This window comes from Hemitrygon akajei, chromosome 20, assembly GCF_048418815.1.
Source record: "Hemitrygon akajei chromosome 20, sHemAka1.3, whole genome shotgun sequence".
In the NCBI taxonomy this organism is placed as follows: Eukaryota; Metazoa; Chordata; class Chondrichthyes; order Myliobatiformes; family Dasyatidae; genus Hemitrygon; species Hemitrygon akajei.
In genome coordinates, this window is record NC_133143.1 from 34,719,292 (window position 1) to 34,737,297 (window position 18,006).

At 39.7% G+C, this 18,006-nt stretch overlaps 1 protein-coding gene across 3 annotated transcripts in view; it reads right to left on the reverse strand.

Annotated features, from left to right (window-relative positions):
* Nucleotides 1-3,363: 3,363 nt before the first annotated feature.
* Nucleotides 3,364-18,006, reverse strand: part of nkd2b (NKD inhibitor of WNT signaling pathway 2b) — a 115,201-nt gene continuing 100,558 nt past the window's right edge. For 2 of the 3 annotated variants that reach the window (XM_073024147.1, XM_073024149.1), the window contains 6 exons: nt 14,766-14,893; nt 13,830-13,925; nt 10,312-10,459; nt 8,680-8,764; nt 7,100-7,227; nt 3,364-5,778 (listed from right to left, as the gene is read on the reverse strand). In XM_073024147.1, the coding sequence (XP_072880248.1) occupies nt 5,210-5,778; nt 7,100-7,227; nt 8,680-8,764; nt 10,312-10,459; nt 13,830-13,925; nt 14,766-14,893 (1,154 nt within the window). In that variant the 3' untranslated portion in view covers nt 3,364-5,209. The remainder of the gene's footprint in view (nt 5,779-7,099; nt 7,228-8,679; nt 8,765-10,311; nt 10,460-13,829; nt 13,926-14,765; nt 14,894-18,006) is intronic. The other variant, XM_073024148.1, reaches the window with a different exon arrangement.

Genomic DNA, 18,006 nt, shown 5'->3' on the forward strand with positions numbered 1-18,006 from the left:
TCCAGCGTGTACATGCCCAGTCTCTCTAACCTCTCTGCGTAAGACAGTCCAGACATCCCAGGAATTAACCTCGTGAATCAACGCTGCACTTCCTCTACAGCCAGGATGTCCTTCCTTAACCCTGGAAACCAAAACTGTACACAATACTCCAGGTGTGGTCTCACCAGGACTCTGTACAAATGCAAGAGGATTTCTTTGCTCTTGTACTCAATTCCCTTTGTAATAAAGGCCAACATTCCATTAGCCTTCTTCACTGCCTGCTGCAAATTACCTCACGACTCAAACTCTATCCCTAGACTTATGAAAGCTAACACCCTATAAGCTTTCTTAACTACCCTATCTACCTGGAGGCAAATTTCAGGGATCTGTGGACATGTACCCCCAGATCCTCCACACTACCAAGTATCCTGCCATTTACTTTGTACTCTGCCTTGGAGTTTGTCCTTCCCAAGTGTACCACCTCACACTTCTCTGGGTTGAATTCAATTTGCCACTTCTCAGCCCACTTCTGTATCCTATCAATGTCTCTCTGCAATCTTCAACAATCCTCTACACTATCCACAACACCACCAACCTTCGTGTCGTCTGCAAACTTCCCAACCCACCCTTCTACCCCACATCCAGGTCGTTAATAAAAATCACAAAAAGTATGGGTCCCAGAAACAATTCTTGTGGGACACCACTAGTCACAACCTTCAAATCCAAATGTACTCCCTCCACCACGACCCTCTGCCTTCTGCAGGTAAGCCAATTCTGAATCCACCTGGCCAAACTTCCCTGGATCCCATGCCTTCTGACTTTCTGAATAAGCCTACCATATGGAATCTTATCAAATGTCTTACAAAAATCCATGTAGATCACATCCACTGCACTACCTTCATCTATATGCCTGGTCACCTCCTCAAAGAACTCAAACAGGCTTGTTAGACACAATTTGCCCTTCACAAAGCCATGCTGACTGTCCCTGATTGGTAAGGATCTCAATGATTCTGAGGAGAAGGCAAGAAAATTGGGTTGAAAGGGATAATAAAAAAACCTCGCTGGAGGAGTGGAGCAGACACGATGGAGCATATGATCTAACTCTGCTCTTACATCTTAATGGTCTTAACAAAAAAAAAAATAGAAATTACCTGGCCATTTATTTCATGTTTTGTGCACAAATTAACAAACTTTTCACTCTTTATTATTTTATTGGCTACATTATCAACTTCATTGACTGTGATTGGACTAATGAGAAGCTGAAGGATTGCCCAAGGGATATGGAGTTAGTTTAGGAAAGCTGCTCATTTTTCATCCATCAGCTGTCTTCTCTAATCCAAACCTTCCACCTCCTTCGGGCTTTAAATCCTTTCCAGCTACCTCTGAGATGGTCCTCGGAGAGGTCATTTAAACCTTTGCATCATTTTGATGTTTTTTTTTAAAAAAAGTGTCAGAGATACTTGAGGACTAACCTGGTGCCTCAATAGTAAATTACAGTTGACTGGAAATTGCATTGCATCAGTGCTGTATGAACAGAAGTGGAGTCTTTGCCTCACCTCCAAAATGGAACTTAATAATTACCATTTTCAAGAAAAGTTATACTTCCACATTTTCATCCAATACTCCTAGGATCAGGGCTAAGAATATTTATGTCCTGGAAGCATCTGTCATTAGAGGCCTACCAGGGCAAAACAGCTTTTAATAACTTATTCCTTGCTGGAACGCTCTAATACAAGTTCCATTATTTACCTGTTATTCTTCTTTACCTCTTTGGTCCTACTTATCTCATTCACTAATTACCTGGCTCATTCCCCCAGACTCTTAATGCAGAACGTCCTGCATCTAGACTTCTTCCAATGCTTGACCCAGATTCAGTATCAACTGCCGTATTTTTCACTGCTCCCAATGAAAATGAAGATGTGAAAACTAATGTGATGAAATGCCAGGGTTTAAAGTAATCCACCAGTTTTCACCTTAATATGCCCTGCATTGGCATCTTTATTCTTGCAATGACCAACCATCTTCTTAGATTTACTTGTCAATACATTCTCCAGTTATCTTAATCTTCCTCCAATATTGCAGGCTTTGTAGTGTTCAATTTTAAATTTATTTATTTTTTAAAAACAAGATTTCAGTTGCTTGAACACAGATTAAGATCTATTTATTTAACATGGGGTGAGAAACATGTCATTATGGTGCTGGGCTAAAATCTGCCACTCATATCCCGCAGGCAGTAGGAGAATTTGAATAGTTTTCTTGAAATCTGAAAATAAAAATCCTGGCATTATTAAGAGATAAACTGTTGGGGTAGCACGAATTCTGAACTGCTTTACTGGCATCTTTTAGGGAAATAATTTGACCCGAGAGGGTTGACTTCAATGGAGCTGCTGACGCACCAAAGTGAAGGTATGATGGACCAAGAATGGAAGTTAGATTCTGGCATTTCCAACATACGATGATGACACAAAGTAAACTAAAAGAATGCTTTAGTTTAACAATCTTCCTCAACTAAAATCATGGTTTGCAGAAAGCTGAAAGAAATCCATTAATTTCCAAGAATCTCCCGTTTGCTAAAGTGAGCTCCTGGTGGATTGTGATGTGCAAGTACCTTTTATAACCAAAAATCTGAGGGTACTCTCAAAGTTTCACTGGCTCAAATGTGACAGCAGAATCAAAGTGAAAGATATGAGAAAGTAGGAGCAGTTGGCTATGAGGAATGGGACTTCCATCTCCTCTTCTGAGCTAGTTTTCCCCCATTGTCCTCAATTCCATGCTTATTTATGTATCCCCTACTTCCTCAAAACACCTTCACTGATGCAGCTCCTACTATACTGAGGTAGAGAATTCCAAAGATTCATCACCCTCTGAGAGAAGTTATTTTATTCCGTGTCTCAGTTTTAAAAGACAATCCCCTTACCTTGTAAACATGACCCCTTATTTAAGGTCCTCTTTCTACTGGGGAAAAAGTTTAACTTTACCCTTTTAACACCACCCCCATGGATCATATCCATCTCTGTAAGATGGTGCATTTGTTTCTGTACTCCAAGTATCTAATTTGTAGTAGTGATAAGGATGTGAGAAGCAAAAAAGTGAGGTTATTGTACAATGACTGTAAATGGGTAACACACGGTCAGCACAGACAAGGTAGGCTGAACGGCCTCTTTCTGTGTGTATATCTGAGTTGGTGGACAGGACCATCCTCTCTGTGTAGGTATTAGGTTTGAGATGCTCTTTGGGATTGCCTTCAATACATCAGTTCTTAAATAAAGGATTTAAAATTGTGCTCAGAATGCCAGATATGGATAGTATGAAATCCCTGGCAAGTTAAGACCATAAGACAGAAGATTCTGACAGCACTTTACATTCCAAATGAAAACACAGTGCTTTCTGTTAAATAAATAATGCATTTAATTAAGTCCATATACAACACTATACAAAAAAACCGCAGTGATGTCCAATAAAGTAGAACTATTATGAAAGGTCTTTTCTTTTACAAAAATATCACTACAATATGGTATTGACTACTTTTAATAACATATCTGGGAAAATACTGTCAACATAATATGGGAGAAATCCACACAAAATTGGAATGTAAGTATTACAGTGACATATTGCCTTTGTTCATAAACAAATGGGTCAGCTCCAAATTGATTGTGACCAAGTTTTCAAAACATTTCAACAATGACCTGTGGTACAGAAACTTTCTGGCATCTTGACGAGGCAGTAATGTTTTGCAATGAATAACAGATTGCAACAGGTTTCTATAAAAAGTAGCATTATCTAGATTGGGGGCTCTTTTAAAAAAAAAATCAGTTTCTGAAATGGAATAAATGTGAACATTTGACATTTTGAGCGGAGACCCTCCATCAGGACTGGACAGAAAGAGGAATTCTCTTTCTTTCCAGTCCTGATGAAAGGTCTCGGACTGAAGTGTCGACCGTTTACCTTTCCCATAGATGCTACCTGACCTGCTGAGTTCCTCCTGCATTGTGTGTGTGTTGCTTTGGATTTCCAGCATCTGCAGATTTTCTCATGCTTCAGTCTCTAAAATAGTCTGTTCTAGGTCTTGGGTTGATCAACGGTCATTGCAACTTTCTCCAGGACTTTCATTTTAATTAAAAAAAAGATTTGACAGTGACACAAGTGAAGATATTTTTCAAAACACCCCTTGTCAAATACAATGAGGTTTGTGGAAGGAACTTCGCCAAGGGTGAACCAGAACTGAAGTGGAGCTACTGTGTTAGCAGCCTACTCACAAACATAACATCACTAATTGCTTTAAGGTGTACAGTCCTCACAGATGTACAGCTTCTTGAAAATGCCTGGTAAAGACAAAGCAAAACTGTGCACATTGCATTGAAATCAATCACAATGCCATACACACGAAATACAACAAAAATTAAGAGTGTTTCTTAAGAAACAAAAAAAAAGCCAAATAATTCCCAATGAAAACAAGACCCAATTGATAATGTTAGCAAGATATAACTAAAAATAAAAGATTTATCAATATATGAATAAATTATATTTTTAACAATGGTTACTATGTGTTACATTCATCCTTATGGTGTTTTTTTAATACATGCTGATAGACTATTCTATGTTTCGGTTCATAACATTAAACACCGATTGGTATCCCACAGTAAAGATAATCTTGCTTTGACAGAGGAAGCAATTCACTAAATGACTCGTGGAATGAGCTAATGGCTCCGATAGTGATGGGTCATCATGGTAGCTCATATCTGTAGCACCACAGAGCAAGCGAGTTGTAATGTTTCCAGTCCAATAAAGAGAAGTGGAAGTCCAATTCAGCTAATAATAAAATGATAAATTCTGACGTTTATATTTTTTTTTTACGCAGCAGAGTAATGGCAGTGGTGTTTCAAATCTTCTTGGATTATTTTTCAAATAACATTATGAATAAAAAGAAATATAAAGTAGGCCTGTGCTTTGTGATGCGCAGTCTCCTGTGTAGCTAGGAGCTGCACGTTTCACCCCAGTCAAGCAGGCATTGGGGATGAGGATTAAATAAAAGTGATTATCAACCCTAAAGAGATTTGCACATGTATCAGTTCAAACAAAGTCCCCAACTGTCACTTCATTGCATCAGCTCAAGAATGTTTGCTGCCATCATACGACATGTACAAAGTACAGTAGTGATGTGGACAGGCAAAGGGCAGCCCACAACTGGGGGCTTTTGTTTTCCTGCTTGCTTGCCGTTGCCGCCGGCTCCTCACGACTGATGGTAGTGGTGATAGTGATGGTGATGATGGTGCTCGTGGTGGTGATGATGCTCATGTCGCTGAACGACCGGCATTATGTAGCCGTCACTCGACATGACCGGCGGGAGGTCGCGGACGAACTCTTGCTCCAGTGCCAGGGGCTGAACGTGAGCCGACTTCAGTGGAGAGTGGATGTCTTTTATTCGTTGCCTGTACTTTTTATGGTTGTGCTGTTGCTGCTGCTGCTGCTGGAAGTGATAATGGTCGTGACCCGGGTGGCTGGGCTGGGAGTGGTAGTGCAGGCCTTTACCCGCCTTGTTTCCACCGCTCTGGCCGGGCGCTGCAGAAACTTTCCCCACCCCTTTAGGAGACTTCCCAAGCATCTTCTCCTGGCACTTCAGCCGCTGGTGGGCTTCGCCTGACCGCAGCTCACCCCCACATGTTGGAGAGGGCTGGTCCAGGAGGAGCTGCGATCGGTGCTGGTGACTGCCGTGGGTCTCCGATTCCTGGGATCGTGACCTGCTTTGGGAGTGAGGGGTTTTCCCGTGGTGTTCTTGCCTGGTCTGTAGCGGCGGGGACCCTGAGTGGGAAGAGACGAAGTAAAAACAGCAAGATTAGACAAGTTCAAGAGATCTGATATAATTGACCATTTTTATTATTAATCAAATGAAATTAGTATCTTCCAGATTTTTCATATGCCAGACGTTTTAATGACTTTACACTACTTGGAAACTTTTAGATTATTTCCAAGTGAAAAAGGCTTATCTGGGAACTATCAAGGTAACCAAATAGCAGCAATATTTAATACTGGAAGACTTGGCCCGCAGTTATTTCATCAGAAATACACAAACAAAAATATAAAATAGCTGATGTAATTTGAAATAGAAGCAGGAATGCTGGAAACACTCAGCACATCAGGCAGCATATGTATAAAGGGGAACAGAATTAACATATCTGTTCCAAGAATCCTTCAAAAGAACTTAAAAAAAGATTAGAAACATCTTTTCATCTGCTTTCCATCCTACTACAAACCTCATCTTCTATATTCTCTTTCCCACTCCACTTTGGCTACATCTTTACTGGTTCTCCATAGTTTAAAAAAGGGCACCCATGTGCAGATGTTAAGCTAGTAAGCCAAGTATTTCCATCATTTTTCCTGTTGATAGCTTTTCAATAACACCATTAAAAAAAACATGCAACTGGCAATGCAAAATTATTCCTTCATCTTTAAAAGTGAAGCATCAATCATGTCCAGATAACATTCTTCTTCAGTCCTTTCATACGAATTAAGGTAATTTTTAACAATGTGGAGGGGAAGTCATGGCTGTTGTGCAGGGTGAGCTGGAGATAATGGAGGAAGAGTCATCATCTCTACCCCATCCAGAAGTTGTCTACTCACTTAAACAATCACTTGTAAATCCTCAAAGACTTCCATTTCTCTTTGTTCAAAGCAATTGATGGATTTTCTCTCTCACACACCACCCCCCCCCCCCAGCATGTCAGGCAGCATCTATGGTGGGAAATAAACAGTCGACGTTTTGGGCCGAGTCCCTTCATCGGGACTGGAAAGGACCAGAGAAAGGTGGGGGAGGCGAAGGGGTACAAACTGGCAGGTAGTAAGCGGGACCAGGTAAGAGGAAGATAGGTGGGAGGGGAGGAGGGAAGATGATGCAAGAAGCTAGGAGGTGAGTCGGTAAAGGGCTGGAGGAGGGGGAATCTAATAGAAGAGGACAGTGAACCATGAATTAAAGGGAAGGAGGTGAGGAACCAGGGGATATGATGGGCAGGGAAGGAAAAAAGAGATGAAAGGGTAACCAGAATGGTAAAAAGAGAGGGGTTAGTGGTGTGAATACCAGAAGTTAGAGAAATTGCTCTCTCTAACTCGCCATTTAATTCAATACCTGGTCCAAATTTGGATGTATAATTTTCTATCCCAGCCAAGTCTAAATAATGGTTTCTTCTCTCTGTGTTTTCATCGACACAGTATTGTTCACGAATATTTGACTGCTGCTGGTCACTGTTGTATCTTCTGTAAGGGAAAAAAAAAATCAAAATTGGCATTTCTTTTTATTACTCTATGGTTGATTCACCCAACATAATAGGAACTGGGCTCCATTTAGATTCAACCTTGAACCAGTGTTCTCAATTCAAACACTGGCCGTGTTTTGGATTTCCTCAGCCAGGTCTGGAACACGCATCGTTACGCTTCAAATTAAGTCTCCCTTTACATTCTTCTGTTGTTTTGTTTGAACTTTGACCTGGCAGTTGTCCAATCCACTGAAATATGGCATAAAAAGGCTGAACAGTCAAGTACTTTAAGAGTCCCTTCAAGATAAATACAACAAATGGAAAGCAACCAACGAATAAGAATCCAGAAGCCAGCAGTTTTAAGAAGAGTCATCAAGCAGTTAGTTCCTATTGTTCTTTCTGTTAGAGAGAGGAAAGAGTTAATTGAGTGGAACAGATTGTTAGGGACTATCAAAGCGTGGCAAGTAGCTAGTGTAAATATTGCTGAAGGAACAGAGTCTTTACAAATTACAGTTTGAATGTAAACCACCCACCCTAGATTTTATCTGTTGAATTGTGAAAGGGTTACAAACTAAAATTAATGGAGCTGTCACAAAATATCTTTCCAATTATGCTAAACTTAAGGATCAAAAGAAAAATGAATAAAATATCCTCAATTTAAAAAGATCGATGAGAAGAAAAGTTGTTGGATATCCAACTTGAAGAGATTTGAAGTGAGTGATCTTCAGTAATAGGAAACTTGGAGCTTTTAGAGAAAGATTGTGGATGTGGGGAAAGGACAAAAACCAATCCAACTGGATAATTCGTTCAAGGCACCAAAGGAAAGATGAGCCAAATGGCAAGATGTGGTGTTGGAAGATTCTTGGGCAAACTGGGTAGGCAGGCTACAGCTAAACAGCATAAGGAACAAGTGTTTTTGATAGTATGGACTTGGAAGGCTGAAAGTGTGATTCTGTATACAGAAAAAAAATTAAGCATATTCAAATCAAGGGGAATAAAGTTAATAACACAAAGCAAAAAGATTGTAAAGCCATACGTACATATACACACTATGGAGGAAATTTACAAAAAAACATTTTAAAACATCTTTAATGGAAAAAATGAATTAAGAATTAGGCTGAATAAGAAGTAATTTATGTGCAAAGGGGATACAAGTTTATTTGTTAAAGAAAATAAGATAATTCTTCAGAGCTCCTCTCTTAGTGTTGGTAACACAAATTGAGGAGATGGCTCCAATTATGCAGGACTGTTTAAGCAATCAGGGAGGGTGATCACATCAGGAGTTGAGTCTCTCAGAAACACCACTCAAAAGCCCTCACACCTTGCCATATTCTGCCAGGAAATCAGAAACATATTTAAATGCTCAACACTCCCCAAACTGAATGTGTTTTCCCCCCACTTCGTCTCCCTTTCCAATGATCCAGCATTGAGGAAATGGATTAGCTTCCAGTACCTCAGCTGGGCAGACAACCTTTTGTCTGGACTCTTCGTTTCCTCCACATGTTCAACTTCATTTCTGCTCCGGTTGCTTTCTCGATCTGCAAAATGTAAGTGCAAAAAATTGGTCCATAAATCTGTGCTGTTCAGCTGTTGCTTGCTAGCTCACAGCTCTATGAAGCAAACTCCCCCCAGGTGAAACCTTGCATGCTTATCGTGCGGAGGAGAGCAAGGTAACTGGGAGTGAATTCTGAAAATTAAAATAGCCTCTCCTTTCTGTTAACTGCTATATACACAAAACCGAACCTCTTCTGTTTTCAATCAAGGTCTTCGTGACCATGAAGCAACTCCGCAAAGTGATCATAAACTGCTATAAGTAACTCATATTTGGAGACTATTAGGAGGGATTGGAAAACAGAAATACAGTGGATTCTGGTTAATTGCCCACCGGTTAATTTGGGACAACTCTTAAAGAACAACTAATTGAGAAAATAGGTGGGACTCCCTTGGTTTCTTTCGGACACTATGCTGCTTAACTGGGGCAGGAAATGGTTGTGGAACAGCTTCTAACTAGTGTCAGCCACAAGAAATTGTGTGGCCATTGGGTCACATTAAAGCAAACAGTTTTTAAAGAGTGAGTGAGTGTGTGTGTGTCTCTCTCTCTCTCTCTCTCTCTCTGTCTTTATGTTCAAAAAGCAGTGAGTTTTGTCAGAGAGAGAAGTAAGCAGCAAGACAACTCAAAATTTTTGCTCACTGCGCTTTCAAGCATTTGGAGAAGCCAGAAATGGCAGAGAATGAAAATGAAACAATTTCACTACTTCAGTAAGTTAGGAACTACAAAGAATTCCAAGCTGTTAACATTCATCTTGAATGTTACAACTAAAATCAAGACTTGGAGGATGCAATCATCGAAAGCATTACCTGAAAGCAGTCCATTATCTGTACTAGGTGTCTGTACTGATTTTATTCATTTACATTCAAACGAAAGAACATGGCAGTGTATGCTGGATGAATTCCTCCATCGACAGCTATTAGGAACTAATACAGTTTTATTGTACTGTAGTAGCACTGGTAGTATTCTAATTTGCTCTGTGTTTCATTTAAATGCATAATTTGTTACAGGGTTAAACAGTAGCTTGTCTTTTTAAAAAAATGCAACTTTTTAACCATGTCCATGAAGCTTTAGCTAATTGGGACAACCACTTAATTGGGCCAAAATATACTGGCCCTGATGTGTATTACATTCATACATCTGGTTTTCCATAGGGGTTGGAATTCAGGCATCTTGCAGAGGAAAAGGTAAACTGCGCCTTTTAATCTATCCATTTTTGCCTCACACCCTCTTGCATTGTCCAGAATACGACTAAATTAAGGATGCTCCCTGCCCCCACTCTCCTTTTGTTAATAACATGATCAAGTACATGCTGACTAACTCACAGTGGGATTAATCATGCTATGCTGGGCACATCAATTCAATCACGATTTCCTTTTTGAAAAACACCTTTACTTTTAGTAGTGAAAATAGTGAGGTACATTGGAATCTCTAGCATGTTATGAAAGCAAACACTGACAATAAAAGACAAAAAGAGACAAGGTGAACTATTGAGTGTTTGGCTTATGCTACATGGATAAACATCAGGTGGCTGACCTTGACCACTGGTAGGACCATCTTTCTTCCTCTGAAGAGGTTCAGGGGTCACTGTTAGCTTTACCCTCAAGGTCTTGCTGCTGGAGGACGACTGGTTCACCGAAGCATCTACAACTTCGTAGATGGTGTGCATCAGGCTGGACATGTCCTATATGAGGAAGATAGATATACAGGTGGTGACCAACTTCATTTTTCACACTGAAAGGCCCTCTGGTGCAGAGAAGTTTCTTTTCATATTAGAAGATGTGCCCAATTCTGATTCCTTTATATCAAAGTTGAAAGCATACGAAGTACTCCATTTAAACTTCATGTTCCTTTGCTTGTTCCTCTGGATTCTTTCACACGTGGAAATAGTTCCTACCTTTTCATACATCAAATCTCAAGTATCTTGATATGGTTAAAAATGAACCTCTTCTCTCTGGATTAATCAGCACTGCATCATCTCAGACTACGTTTGTGTACATTTCCTCCATTAAGCACCCAAGACAACTGATTAAGGTCTAGTGACAGTTTCATACATCTGCAGCAACTTTCCTAACCTGTCATATTCAAAACACCTTCAAGGTAAGGATTGAAAAGAAGTATGAGATCAATGTAACGTTCACCTGTCCACTAGGTTCTTTGCCCTAAATCCAACTCTCGCTTCAAAAAGATTGTATTAGAAAGAAAAATCCAAAATACTGAACTATTTAGAGAAGAGTCTGGTAATTTCCACAGTGAACCTGACACCAGGTAAGAAACTATTGAAGGAAGCGGTAAGGTGGCTGGGGAAAACATTAACAGGATTAAGTGGAGACAACACAATTTAGAAATAATTTACAGACATTGAATTCAGCAGAACAGCCAAGGAGGAATACAGAATATTTGGATTTTCATAACACCTTTGAGAAGTTGTCATCTAAGATATTATTGGGTAAAATGGGAACACATGGTAACAAGGATAAATAGCAGTCAGGACTAAGGAATGGGAACAGGAATAACAGGTCATCTTCCAGTGAAGAAGCCATGGCAAGCAGGACAGGGTAAGTGTTCACAATTTAGAGCAGTATAGGTGAAACACATCCTTGTTTGTTGATGATTCAATCCTGGATGGCACTGTGGGTCATGAGAAAGATGCTGCAAGGCCTCCAGGAAATTCTGACAACCGAGAGGCCTTGAATGTATTAGATGGACTATAATGCAGAAAACGAGAGAGCATATTTGATTAAAATAATGCATTTTTTTAAAAAATGAGGATAGATTGAAAGTCATTGATGTTCAGAGGGATCTGTGTGTTCTTTAATTTTAACATTAATCGTTAAAAATTAATGAGGATAGATTGAAAGTCATTGATGTTCAGAGGGACCTGTGTGTTCTTTAATTTTAACATTAATCGTTAAAAATTAACATGCAAGGTAAGCCATCCATTAAGAAAGTTGCAGAAGGATTCAAATTTAAGAACAGAAACATCTTGCTTCAATCACACTTGGAACGTTGTGTACAGGTCTGGTCTTCTTACCCAAAGAAGATACATTTCTGATAAGAAGGTTCTCCAGATTGATTTGTGGAAGTTATTTTGGGGGTGGGGGGGTGGGTGGGCAGGCTGCTGTCTGCTCAGTGAAGTATATTGAGAGAATACTCTTCTGTATTTAGAAGAATAAGGTTTGACAGTGCAAATACAAGGATGGGTCACCACCTCAAAATAAGAGTCAGCCTTTCAGGACTCAGATGAGAAGCAACTTCTTTACTATCGACAATAAATCTTTGAACTTCTTTACTCAAGAAGGCTGTGATACTTATTATCTCGAATATATGGCTAGCATTTCTCTGCGAGGCCCAGTGTAAAGAGGAAAGGCTCTGACTTTTTTGCCATCAGTTGGCAAGTAACCAATGCTGCATCGAATTGACCCCTAACCTGCAGGGCTATTTTCTGTAAAACACATTAGTCAACGGGCTTGTGAGAAGCCAACTACCTTTAGTATCTTGAAGATGAGTACTACTTTGATGCTTAAAGCCCAAATCAATTTGCAACGTAGTAAACTGTTACAAGCCAACCTGTGCAGAAAGCAATTCTCCACAACCCCTAATTGACAAGTCAAATCTCAATACCAGTCAGACCTTTACAATTCCCTTCACTGCCTTTGCCCAGCCACTGCTTGTTCTAAAATTAGCCAAAATCAACAAAGGCAAAAAAAAACCCTGTTACAGTTCACATTGATAACTCAGTTTAAACTTCAATGTTCAATTGAACAATGCATGATAAACATTTTGTTCCAAAAAGGCAAACCATATAAAACACATAGGACAAAGAACAGATGTTGCGACAAATCAATTAAAAAATGTGTAATATAATGGATGAAAGAACTTGTACAGAGATTAATGACTGTTCCAAAGCTAACAAGTTAAAAATTACTGGAATTTCTTTGCAATAAAAACTAAACTCACACGAGATTCCCCACAAGAGATTGTTCATTTCCTATTTTCAAAGTATGTGTTTAAATAATACTGGTGCCTCAGCTTCTCCCATGCCAACAATGCTGATGGACTTAAGGCGGGCAAAACCACTTGTAGAACACATTACTTCCAAGTTGCCTCTTCTGGTCTTTAACTGAAGCATTTCTCAAACATTTCAATCTGCTTTAATCTTCACATCTAAGATTTGAGAAATGTTTGTTTCACAGCTCCAGTACCATTGCTAAACAAACTGCCTCTTTAGTTCCCTGACTTCCCACCTGTCATATTTTAAGCCCCTCCACCCCACCTCTACTTCAGCAGCTTCAATACTACTTCTAAACCAACTGTCTTCCTAAGCACAAAAACACAACAGATGAATAAAGGAGCAGGAGAAAGTAATCATCCACCCAAGCAAGCTTCACCATTCAATATCATCATGGCTGATTCTAAACAGGCCTTAACGTGTTTTCTGTGCCATTTCTCTATACTCCTCTATTCCTCAATCTATCAGATATTTATCCACTTCCACAAGAACGATTTCTAATGATCCATCTTCTACACACACTGGGCAGAGAACTTTAGAGACTCATCACCCTCTGTGAGAGGAAAAAAATTCTGCAGATCTGTCTTAAATGACCCCAACCCCCAGCTCTGCTGGCAACGTTTACTGCCTCCTTTTACAAGCTCGGCTAACTGCAGTGAAGTGCTTCCTCAACTTATTCTAACAGCAGCAACATTGGAACCTGCACTCTGAGACATTGAAAAGATCTCAGCTGAGGCAGCAAGCTTCAGTGGGCTTTATCTTCTAAAATAAAATTTAGAACCTTAGCATTGCCAGAGTCACCGAGCACAAAATCAGCCACTCAGCCCACAATGCCCATGCTAACAATCCAGTAACCATACACTAAGGAGCAAGCTTGGTAGGATGAAAAATAAAAATGAGGATGAAGAAAGTTTGTCAAAAGTTGGTTATACACTTGCAGGCAATTCGCCCACCCACGAACTGCTTAACTAAGGGTTCAACAGCAAAATTTGCAACTTAAAACACCACAACATCCTAAGAAGCAAAACAAATGTAAATGTACCTCCTTAGTAACCTTGCCACTGTTGTCAAAATCATAAAGAGTGAAGATCCATTCCTGATGGTTATCTTCTTCAACAGACACGTCACATTCTAGCTCCTGAAAAGAAAGTGCATTTCTCCGTTCTAAATCTCTCCTCTACTGTGGGATTCTTTCAACAGATTGAAATTGTGTAACCCAAGGTAAATTACCACACCAATTTATAGCGTGCCAGAATGGCAGATTCTGCTGTAGTGGGGAAATAGAGGAGGCTTAACATGGCCTCACACTTGGGGCAGTTTTAGCTCATTTCTAACTGAAACAACAAAATCTTTTGCCTTCTTGTTCTTAATTCCATTAAAATAAGATTGAACAATATGCATTCACTTTTTAATGAATTACTGGCCAGTGATTCAGAGCTAGTTGATGCAAGTTGCTCTCCTGCGCATCCACAACAATTACCCTTATTAGCAGGTTCTATATTTCTTGTGTTTTTGTGGCATTTCAGAAGCAGTTAAAAGTCAATAGGCTTTCCCTGAAACTGGTCATCAAACCCAAATTAACTCTTTCCCTGCCATGGATGTTATCCTGCTGAGCATTTCAATCATTACTGCTTTTAATCGCGGGAAAAGTGTAACAGGGGCTGAAAGGTCCACTCCTGCACTAACGTTGGCCCCTGGACACGTGGTGGGGAATAGTGTAGAAGGCAAAAGTCCCCAGCAAGACAATCCTGATTATTCTATCCATACTCAAGGTATCATTCCAGTGGGATTGCAGAATTATCTCACACTTGGCATCTAAATAAACAAACTCTTCTCAACGCAACAGCAAAATTTGAAAAGACCGTTTTGCTTGTTGAAAGACACAAACCGACTTTGTTCTCACTATTTTTCATGCCGCACAATATACCCCGCAGCCGCTTGATAATAAAGTTGCCATTTTCTTGGTTTTAAAACTCACATCAAAGTTCAGCCTTTTTTTGCTTGTGCCTCTACTGGTTTCTTTACTGGGACACTTTTCCCCATCTTCCTGAGTGAAAGTCGGCGTGATTCCATCACATGGTTCCACCTTCTCTGGGGGAAGCACCACTGGAGAAAGGAGAAGACATGAACGATGATGATGATGCAGAGGCATTTTATGCAGTATTGTGGAAGAAGAACTTGTTTTTACATAGAGAGCTTTGAATCTCAGAACACACAACACACTCTATAACCAATGAAGTAGTTTTGAAGTGTAGGTATTATTTTAATGCAGGATATAGGGAAACCAACAAATTCTCAAAGTTAAAAACAAATTATTAATTTTAATGGCTGGTTGAGGAATAAATACTAATCCCATTTTGTGAGTGGCTCCAATATCATTCTTTGAATACAGCCAGGGTGTCTTTCACATCCACAGGTAAACAGACCCTTGGTTTATCTTTAGAAACAATTGGAATTGTTAATAGTGCAGCACCTCATCAGTTGTCTTTGGAAATGTTAGACGGGGAGCTTGATTACTTTATATTTATGACAAGCTTTCCTCAATATCTAATCCACTTAGCCAGGGAGGTTTGGCTACGTGTGCATTATTTTATATTCATAATCTTTTTTGCTCCAAAGATAAGGGTGAAGTTGTTCTTTAAAGTTAGGGATTAAGTGATAATTTTGGATCCATAATTTTGAAACTGGCCCTGAATTACTGATTGGAAGGCGCAAGATACCATAATCTTTTGCCATGCCAGAAGGAAGATACTAACGACTTCCAGACCAATATATACTGGCTAATAATACTTGGTTATACTTATTTATAGACTGAATACCAACAACAAATATCACTAAGATATAATATGTCAACACAATTGTGTAATTCCTTCTGGGCTCATACTGCAAACAAAGGAATTGAAGCATACAAGTCAAGTTGATGTTCTTGGAGCAGCAATGAAGTCATTTCAAATTAATTCACATCTACAGCAACTGAGTGTTAACATTTCATACATTATAACAATGCTGAAAGATTCGATCCCAGAAAACAACTACTGAATGATCAACCCAAGCAGCGTTCCAATAAAAGCCATTTGCTATCCAAACTCAACCCTACCGGCTACTGGCTCACAACAGGGCCAGAGTCCCATAATCTTGCTACAATTGTGCAGCAAACCTTTGTAGGAGCACATGATAAATGCTCTTCTCTGTAGGTATATTAGTACTTCAGTGTTTCTGTGTTATTCCATGCGCCACTTTCAGCTTATGAGTGGATTCAGGTCCCATTCCAGGTACTTTGGACAAAAAAAAAAGACATTCTCAGTACTGTACCAAAGGATTGCTGTACTAACAGGATGGCTGTAATTTAGTTCAACCAAAGCCCTGTGTCGGAAGGTTGTACCATCCCGGTGTTCTGGCTACACCCATTTCTCAATCAATAGTAACATCTTACCTTCAGCCAGTGTAAAAATTTGGGAGAGGGTTAGATATTTAAAAAGGGGATTCCTGGGCCAAGTCCCAACAGAGCTGATAGCCCAGTTTCAATGGTGGGCTGAAATCCAGAATCCCCATCATTGACGGAGACCCAAATTGAAGACTTTTCGAAGGAATATGACTGATGGGGGAGATGAAGGAAAGAATCTGAGCACACAGGTGATAACTCTGAAACAAAAACATTGGCATTGCTGATGTAGGCTTGTGAGCAAGGATGAGGTTGATGGGGCACGAGATACAAATGCCAAGTTCAGAATGACATCAATTTTAAGGCAATGCAGAAGAGTTGGTCTTGAGAATGGTAGCATTCACAAAAGTCCATCAGTAGGTGCTTTGATATTGAATAATCTTTCCTTCCTTCTGGGTTTCATTATTTAATTTTTTTTTTGGTGTCTGCAGGCTTTTTGACTCCCCTTATATAATTCACAAAATTGCCAAAGAAATGGAAATATTTTCCCATGTAAACAATGGACATTGCTTTTAAAAGAGCAATGGAATGCATGGCTCAGGATCAAGACAGCCAACCACACTGGGCCAAATGGCCTTTTCCTGTTCCAGATTGTTAAAGTTCTTGCAGTCCCAATGTGAAGTCATGTAAGCAGTACATTAATTAGGTCAAAGGCAACTCTGTTTCCTCAATGTATCGTTCACGTTAATTTTCTTGGCCAGCTGACAGCTCACCAAAGCCGGTAACCAAAAACAAAGTAAAATTCCTACAGCTTCTGAGCAAATACTTCATACCTTCACCTACTAAAGGTTTGGAACTTGTACTTATATAGTACATTTTATGCTTTCATCATCCTCAAAACATTTGCAACAACTTGCACTCGAGAAAAATTTGACTCAGAGTGAGAAGAGGATTTCAGGACAGATAATAAAGATCCGCCCATTGAGGTAGATTTCAGGGAGCAGCTTAAAAGAGAGCCTGAAATTGAGTGCTTCCATGAATGAGGATTTTAAATGTTGCACAATGTCAAAGGTTAGCGGAGGTGAAATAAGTAAGCTCAAGTATAATGGGTGGATGATGACAGTTTTCTTTGGTAGATGATGGAAACTGGAGAGCAACAGAAAAAGTCAAGAGATAGAGGATTGGACTGGGATGCAGGGACGATCAAACCAACAGATGTGCTGACGTAAGGACTTATTACCAAAGTTAAAGTTCAGAAGCATGAGGAGAAGTTGACTCAGAGAATACTTTGGCCTGCAAATAATAAGAGTGAAACGCCTTGACGACAATTTCAAAATCAGACAACCATTAAGTCTGAGATACCAGAAAAATCATGGGGTCATGTTTGTGTAGGACCAACCAGATGGAAGATAAAGGAGAGACACGGAGAAAGATAGTGGCAAATTTTAAAAGAACAAGATAATTTCAGGACTACAGTTCAAAATCAGAATTGAGAAAAAGGTGGGATTGGATTTGGAGATGTAAGCACACAAGGAGGTTGGATGTGACACAGTACTCTGAATGAGAAATAAATTAAGAGAATAACAACAGGGTTGGTCTTGAAAGATATAGAAATCAATACAGGAGAGAGAACTGTTAGCAAAATTAGCTCTCACTGGGCTCAGAAAAAGATTGGAAGTCAAGAATTTTGTTGGGTAGAAACCAGAGGCAGGTCTCATGGAAAAGTTGAGACCAGAGGGAGCAAGACAGACTGGGTGAAAACGTGGCCACAGATGTTATTTAATAATCAGAGAAGTGGGAAAAAATTAGCTAGTTTTGGTATTGGACATAGCCTAGC